This window comes from Triticum aestivum, chromosome 6D (genome assembly GCF_018294505.1).
Source record: "Triticum aestivum cultivar Chinese Spring chromosome 6D, IWGSC CS RefSeq v2.1, whole genome shotgun sequence".
Classification (NCBI taxonomy): Eukaryota; Viridiplantae; Streptophyta; class Magnoliopsida; order Poales; family Poaceae; genus Triticum; species Triticum aestivum.
Window position 1 is genome coordinate 482,891,784 of NC_057811.1, and position 8,155 is coordinate 482,899,938.

The 8,155-nt window shown below is 48.5% G+C and overlaps 1 protein-coding gene across 3 annotated transcripts; it reads right to left on the reverse strand.

Annotated features, from left to right (window-relative positions):
* Positions 1 to 324: 324 nt before the first annotated feature.
* On the reverse strand, positions 325 to 6,865 carry LOC123146195 (serine/threonine-protein kinase PCRK1). 3 transcript variants are annotated; one of them, XM_044565806.1, is made up of 6 exons: positions 6,376 to 6,864; positions 5,316 to 5,731; positions 4,520 to 4,780; positions 4,242 to 4,364; positions 2,111 to 2,663; positions 325 to 1,807 (listed from the first exon to the last, which is right to left on the reverse strand). In XM_044565806.1, exons 2-5 carry the CDS (start codon positions 5,715 to 5,717, stop codon positions 2,142 to 2,144), a joined length of 1,308 nt encoding a protein of 435 aa, XP_044421741.1. In that variant the 5' UTR covers positions 5,718 to 5,731; positions 6,376 to 6,864; the 3' UTR covers positions 325 to 1,807; positions 2,111 to 2,141. The 3 variants fall into 3 exon arrangements, with proteins under 3 accessions (XP_044421741.1, XP_044421742.1, XP_044421740.1); XM_044565807.1 differs by lacking the exon at positions 325 to 1,807 and having other exon boundaries at positions 1,941 to 2,663; positions 5,316 to 5,728; positions 6,376 to 6,865; XM_044565805.1 differs by lacking the exon at positions 325 to 1,807 and having other exon boundaries at positions 1,941 to 2,663.
* Between the last annotated feature and the right edge of the window lie 1,290 nt (positions 6,866 to 8,155).

Sequence of the window (8,155 nt, forward strand, 5' to 3'; positions counted from 1 at the left end):
AGACGAATACCGAAGCAACATTCAATAATTTTTGGTCATGGGAGACGGATACCGAAGCAACATTCAATAATTTTTGCGTGCGCCGCTCTGGTTGTAAGATCTGAAAGCGAGACCGCATGATCATTTCATACGTGGCACAAGACTCACATGGTTCTTATTTTCTTATTATTGCTGGCCAACACACATGCACGAGCAAGCAAGTGTTTCTGCTCTTTCAAAAAATAACAAATTCAGTTCGAACCGCATAACCGAATCTTGTACTGTCCCACGATGGAGACCGATTGTTAGGCCACGAAAAGAAAGCAGATGGAAAAGAAAAACTCATAATGAAGCTAATTGATTAATGAACGTAGGGTCACACAGCGACCGATCTTAGTCAGGGTGACTTGGATCCGACACGGCCGGCATCAGTCATCGCCCGTCCCGTTCCTAAATGCTCGGTGAGAGGGGCCTCATTGTTCATGTCAATGTGACAGGTTTTCGGTTCAGAATGAAAAAATGAGGAAAAGGAAAAGTATATATTGCATTAATAACATGAAGAAACATCCAAAGCCGATGACGGCGACGACGTCGACGAGAAACGGCCGGCGTTGGGGGACGGGGCGGCGGCGATTGGACCGAGAACCGGAAAATTTCTCACTTTCTTCAGAACCTAACAAATTTGGTGACCTCTGGACGATTTTTAACTCTGAAACTTTCCGCGAGGGAAGAAAAGCCATAAACTAGTGAGGAAAGGAGCTGCATGAATGCTGCCGGATTTCTCGGCAGGTAGCCCTCGCCGTCAGTAGCTATTGGCAAAGCAGTGGCTGCAAATGGCAAACCATGTGGCAGGTTGGGCAGATCACCATCTGCTCCACATGTCACACATACTCTGCACCTGGTTTTCTGAAGACGATGCACCGTCGTCACACAAACCATGTGCTAATCTCTGAAGATGATGGGCACCAGGAATGGTGATGGCCTTGACAGGGCAGGCATATGAGATGTCAGGGGAGACGAGAGGGACATCACCTCACAGCAAGGAGGGGGGAGAAAGGCCAGGCTTCCATCTATTCTGATTCTTCGTCGACAGGCGAATCGGACGACCGACCGGTCCGATTCGTCGAAGCCGAAAGGAGCCCCACAGTTGCTGCCCACCACAGGAAGATCTGCCTCCAATTCTGCTCCACCCACATGCACCATATCACCGGAGAAAGTAAGTTGGGGAGGAAGATGTTTGATGATGGAATGGAAAGTGTTCGCTGTGCAGAAAGTAACAGAATTTCTCTGCCTCCAGCCAACAGCACAATCTACAGGCTACAGCAACAGGGGAACAGCAGAATGAGACCAGCACCGGGACCTCTTTTCTTCTCCGGCAAAAATTTGCGGTGGTGAAGATTTGATCATCATCTATGGTAACAAATGATCGATCACGCAGACCGTTCGATCGAAAAGTCGAGCTGACTTGTAGCCTCCCCTATCCTATGTACTCCCTCCGTTCGGAATTACTTGTCGCAGAAATGGATGTATCTAGACGTATTTTAGTTCTAGATACATTCATTTTCAAGACAAGTAATTCCGAACGGAGGGAGTATGTGCTAGCACCAAGAAATTCTCCCAGTTGTACAAAGGGGTCTCTTTCTGATGTGAGCATCTGGGTCTGGGTCTTATCTGAGCAAAAAGGATGGCCGGCAGGAATGTACCTGTACCACCCAGCATCAGATATTCAGATCATTCCGCATCGAGCTCCCGATAAGGCGCATCCTCCGATTGGTGGACAGAAATCCATTAGGTTCAGGTCACATCTTGCTTGAATCTGAATCATTCCCTGCATACAACCCTTTCCACATGAAAAATGACAGGTTTTGAGGAGTTCTTGACGGAAAAAAAAGACAGGATGTTTTTAAGTTGTGCACAAACAAGATTAGTAGAGTTCACAAGATGGAAGAGCTGAAACTGGACCAAAAACACAAACAACCTACTGATTCACAAATCTTGCAGCTCAGACCAGAGTAATACACAAACACAAGACGGCTTAAACAGAAATCTACAGGATCAAAAAAGTTACACGCTGCAGTGCAAACCGCGCACCGGTTACGAACTTTATATCTCTATGAACAGCTATACTTACAGTCACAGGCAGGAGGAGGGTGGCATCCATTTCAGCAGGTCTTTATGATCTCAGGTTTCCAGCCCCGCCACACGATCTGTCGGCACCCGAACTTGAACTCCTGGAGCCTCCTCTTCAGCGACCCTTTCTTGGTCCGCTTTGCGCCCGGTCCGGACACCGAGCCGTGGTAGTGCAGGGGAGGCTCCGGTGGGCCGATCTCGACGCTGTCGACGATCTTCTGGACCATCTCGTACACCTCGCTCATCTTCGGGCGCGTCTTTGGTAGCCGCAGGAGGCAGCGGTTTGCCACGCCGGCCAGCCTCGTCATGGACTTGAGGTTGTAGTGTCCCTCGAGCCGCGGGTCGACGATGATGGGGAACCGCTTGACGTCGGAGATGTACGGTTTCACCCAGTCCAGGAGCTTCTGCTCGCCCTTTGGGCGGTTCCGGTCGATGGGACGCCGGCCGGTGATGAGCTCGTAGAGGAGCACGCCGTAGCCCCATATGTCACTTTTTGCGGTGAGGCGCCCGGTTTGCATGTACTCCGGCGCGGCGTATCCTAGAGTTCCAACAACCTGTGGAACCATGAGTATTTGATATGTTAGTTTAGATGGACGATCAAAGACGTATCAAGTTAAAGTTGTACTAGGAACTAAACAAACTGGCAAGAAGAGAACAAACTTCACAAAACTAGTTCGTGGAGAATCTCTGACAGTTTCTAAAGGGAGCTAAAGCAAGCACTTCAGGGGGGCACCACGTGACTATTGCATAGCCTCACATATTGGGATCCATGTGTCATAAAAAGAAATAATATGATTTTCTTTTGTGCAAAATGTATTATTAATGAAAGCAGGGTATAACCAAAGTAATGTCTTCCTAACAAAATAACAGCAAGTTCTTTGCCAAATTCTGTCACAGGAAAGCATGCAAATCACCCTAGTCGTTATGGTAGTTAGGATGAATACTTTAAAACCAAACTCTTGTTACTTGTAGATGCAGTTGGCTTTATCTGAAGAATAGAGATGTGATTTCTTTAATGGACATATCATGTTGGCTAGTGCTGCATATTGAAGAAGCTAGAAGAAACGTATATAGCTCTGACTAACGCTTCAAGCTGAAGTACTCACTCCTTTCTAGGACTTCAGTTGTAATTTTCAAAAAATTAAGAATACGATTGTTGAGCACTTCAGAAACTAAAACATGCACATTTAAGCATCAATAGCGTACACCGAAATAATTATGCCATTTGAGGTGGAGCAACTGGGTATCCATTTTCCAACTTCATTGCCATAAAAAAAGGAACCGTGTTTTAGGAAAAGTTATCTCTTCTACCATTTTCCAATTATATTACCAAGTTGTGCCAGAAACTAAACAAAGTGGCAACAAGAGAACAAACTTCATAAAACTAGTACATGGAGAATCCTCTACAACTTCTAAAGGAGGCTAAAGCAAGCACTTTAGGGGAGCTCCAGGTGGCAGTGCGCAGGTAGTGCTACTGCTTAGCCTCACACAGTGGGACCCATCTGTTATAAAAAGAAATGACATGGTTGTCTTTTGTGCAAAATACATCTGTAATGAAACCAGGGTTCTGTACTCTATACCCAAATTAATCTTCCTAACAAAATAATAGTTCATTTTAAGACATGGTAATATATGCCCAGCAGATTCTTTGCCAAATTTTCCCGCTTAGGCAAGCGCACAAAATCACCACTTTTGTTACTTGTAGATATAGCTGGCTTTCTATGAAAAAAGAGAGGTGCGTTCTGAAGCTGCTATGGCCGTATATGTCATTGACGCTTTTTCAAGCTGAAATATTCACTCCTTTCTAGGACTTCACTTGTAATTGTTATAAAATTTAAGAATTTGATTGTTGAGCACTTCAGAAACTAAAGGTACACATTTAAGTATCAATAGCATACACCGAAACAATTATACCATTTGAGGTGGAGCAACTGGGTATCCATTTTCCAATTCCAACTTCATTGCTATCAAAAGGGAACCGTGTTACAGAAAAGAAACATCTTGGTACCATGAGTATCCACATCTTTAGAACATCGTACATTTTGCAAGACCAATAATTTTAAAGAATATGGAACAGAATGCTGCCAGAGCACATTAATGTATAATAATTCTAGGTTCGTAGATGTGCGTACCGCTGTGGAGACATGGGATAGCCCTTCCTGTGGTCCATGCCTAGCCAATCCGAAGTCTGATAATTTTGCATTCCAGTTCTCATCTAATAGAATGTTAGATGTCTTCAGGTCTCGGAAAATAACCTGCATGCATATTGAAACAGGTAAACAGAGTGCGACTTTCTGTACTCATGTGTTCCTTGTTTTGCTGAATGTAATCAAGCAGTGATGTTGATACCAGACAAATGTTTCACATTCAGTTAGTTTTTGTATTGATCAGCCGAAAGCGAATGAGTTACCTGAAAGTCCATCTCCTCGTGCAGATACTTGAGTCCACGAGCAGCATCAAGAGCTACTTTCAGTCTCATTGGCCATGACAGAGTTGAGGTTGACCTACTTGCCAAGTGGTCATCCACGCTTCCGTTGGGCATGTATTCGTATACCAGAAGCCGCTGCATTCCCCGCTCATCGTCGTCCGCACAGTAACCTATCAGTTTGACAAGGTTTGGGTGCTCAACAATCCCAAGCACGTTCATTTCTGTTAACCACTCCTTCTGCCCCTGAAGAAAGATGAATAGTATATTAGCAACGCATACTAGTGGCTCAAGCTAGATTACAGTGCAAGTGACTTAAGAAGGGCTCATCAAGCAAGTGGAACTGAAATGCTGATATAATATGCTCCGTGGTTTGCTCGAGTACTGCTATGCTTAGTTTACAACTTCAGTTAGCTGTTGTTCCTGTATGCTGGCACTGGTTGACTCACTACACCCTAGGCTAGACTAGAACAACATGCAAGTATAATACTACATGGAATGTGATGCAAGGAATTTCACAAGTATAAACTATGCCGCATTTCCCGAAGCAACCAGGGCCTACTGAATGGATTCTTCCCATAAGAAGTAATTAGTTCAGGAATCCTGGATTAGTTTGAAGATCTCAAGTTTAAAGATGCAGAACCATGCCCAAATAACTCCTCTTGGTAATGCATAAAAGTGGACTGTAAGATATGTACAGCATGAACTTGCCATCTGACAATTTTAAGAGCAACCCTTAACAACAATACAGGGCAGTACAGGGCAGTGAGAGAGAACTTGCCTGGACTCCCTTGCGGTTCAGCTGCTTGACGGCGATCTCGACGCGCTCGGTGGGGTCGTCGGAGCCCTTGATGACGCCCCTGTAGACGCAGCCGAAGCCGCCCTCGCCGACCATGAGGGAGCGGCTGAAGTTGCGGGTGGCGGCCTTGAGCTCGGGGAAGGTGAAGACCCGGAGGTTGGCGGGGCGGTCGGTGAAGCTGGGGTACTGCGTCCGGCGGATGGACTCGGCGCTCATGTCGGAGACGTTGATGGAGTTGAGGTCGGAGCCGGAGCGCGGGTCGCCGCGCTCCGTGGACTCCTCGGTGCTGAAGGAGCGCACCGAGGCCGACATGCCGGCGCTGGGGCCCGTGCGCCGGTCGTCGTCCTTGGCGTCCCCGCCGTGCAGGAACGGCAGGCACCTCATCGCTGCTGCTGCTGCTGCAATGGAATGCGGTGGGGATTCGGTCAGTCAGTCATGGGAACATTTGGGAGCGAGTGATGATCTGAGCTTCGTCGAAGCATGACAAAAATAAATCTGAAGATTGGACCGAGTGAAAATTCAGGTTTGGCAAGCAAAGTTGTGATGTCAGGCAAGAAGGGGTGCAGAATTCTGAACTGCAAATGCTCGTTTTTCTTCAGGCAGTGTTTCTTTCAGATTCAGTATAAGGATTCAGTAAGGATACGCGGAATTTGCACAGCAATGTCAGCGTGGCCTGTGCAGATTCAGCAAAGGAAACCATAGATGAATGCCAATTACTAGAACAAATCTGAATTCTTGGCATGGGACAAGAACTCTGTGCTGCTGTCCAGAGCGGACTCATCACGCAATCCAATCCTAGAGGCTAAAACCTTGGTTGGCTTCACATCGAATTGAACTACACACGCCAGGCAAGAAAGAAGCAGGCATGAGAATGGAATTTGCAGACGGGCGAGCAGCCATAATTACCCAACTACTCAAACGTACTTATTTATGGTAGGTACTAATCCCCACACGAGGGGCGCGAGGCCCGCGGCCGATGTCAGGCCATGGAAGGACGGCATAGCAGATGCGAGGGTAAAGAGGATGAGTTGCGGCGACGAACCTTGGGTGCGGTGCGGCGCGGTTGCCGGCGACGAGGGGAGATCCCAGCAGGAGCAGAGCAGTGGTCCTGGGAGGCGGAGGTGGGGTCCGATCCGGGCAGGGAGGGAAGGGACGGGGAAAGGGGGGGAGGAGGGCGATGATAGGCGCACGCACGCGCGCGGAAGCAGCGGAGCGGAGGGGATAGTTGGCCCGAAGTGCTGACGGCGGAAGGAAAGGGGCGGGCCGGTCCAGTCAAAGCTGGGTTGGGAGGGATGGAGGTCCCGACGGCGACGGCGACGGGACGGCTGGTCTCTGGCTCACACCTCTCTCACCTACTCATGACAGAGGAGAAGAGAAGGGGTGGTGGATGCCCCTGGCCTGGCCGCGCAAGTGGGGAGGAAGAAGAAGACGAGGAGGGACGAAGAATTCTCTCTGGAGTCTTGTGTTCTTGGTCGTCGCCGCCGTTGTCTGGCTTGTGAACGTGTGGGGCAAAAACAGCGAGGCTGGCTGGCTGACGGTGTCTCGGGTCAGGAGGAGCACGAGGGGGAGGGGATGCCGCCAGCATAATTATTCAATTTTGTGTACTATTATTACTACTTCAAGATATGGATAATTATGGAGTACTAGCGAGCAGTGATGGCCCGTATCTTCAATGTTGGCCTGCAAATTTGCTCCAGTATCCGTCCATCATGAAAGGAGACCAGTTCACCAACACTGATACCGAAGGCCGCCCTCCAATGCTAGCCGCATATGTCCGTTTACATTTCAAACAGTGTTTCAGCTAACAGGACAAAATTCATGTAAACTAAGGCGGATTTCATCAAATTCCGGATAGAAAATAGCACTAATAATTTTCATACATAGCATGCAGATAGGTTTAGTATAATAATAGCTCAAATTTAACGAGATTAACCAGATGTTCGACAAGTTTTTCATGCACGGATCCTGCCGTCCCCCACATACTGCCGCCCCCTTCAGGTTCATCCAACAATGCATGTGCATAAATGACCGTCCTCTATCCTGTGGCACATCACGACAACGCATGCAGGCTACACAGTGCGAATAGCAACATTGAATGGATGAAGAATCAATCAACAAGTTGAGCAGGAAGAAGCAAAACTTATGATCTCCTCCCCTGCCGCGCGCAATGGCCACCTTGCCTCCAACATATCAACCACGCTACAAAACTTGGTGACGGAGGTTTGGATGGCGTACCATCGATACGACGGCGACAGGGGGGCGGACTGTACTTGCCTACGGATGTGTCCTGGGTAGACGACGCCATCGTAAAAGACGAGCGGGTGCATTGGTGCTGGTTGCAGAGGTCCGGAGTGCCTGTGTGTCGGCCAAAGAGATATAACGGCGCCGTCGAAGAAGAAGGATGCGGAAGCAAAGCAAGGGGGAGAAGGGGCGGAATGAAAGAAAATGGGACTGAGAGGGGGAATTTAGTGGGCCCGGGGTGTCAGAGTCCTACGTGGTTGTTGTCCGAACTCCCGCAAAGCCCGCAACTTTGTCTCGGTTTTCTGGGAAAAAGTGCGGCCGGACCGCTCGACAGAACGATACATGCCCTCGTTGGATGACACAACACGTCCGGACAGCGCGATCCGAATTTATGCGGATGGTTGAGGGTCCGCGTCGAAGATGTTAGCCGCAGATAGTTGTTGTTCACGGCACATAGGATGGGAGATGGGAAGGCCTCGAGAGAATATACAGCCGGGCACCTCAAACAGCCCTGAAACACCCGGGCGGACGGCCTGGTGAGTGACTGGTCAAAAAAAGCTATGGACGCGTTAAACCGGTCT

Excerpts from the sequence above, each read along its gene's own strand:
- LOC123146195 (XM_044565806.1), bottom strand. The coding sequence starts at position 5,717 with ATGAGGTGCCTGCCGTTCCTGCACGGCGGGGACGCCAAGGACGACGAC. Across the intron at positions 4,365-4,519 it reads ACGAGGAGATGGACTTTCAG|GTTATTTTCCGAGACCTGAA; the intron begins GTAACTCATTCG and ends ATATGCATGCAG. Across the intron at positions 2,664-4,241 it reads TATCCCATGTCTCCACAGCG|GTTGTTGGAACTCTAGGATA; the intron begins GTACGCACATCT and ends ATGGTTCCACAG.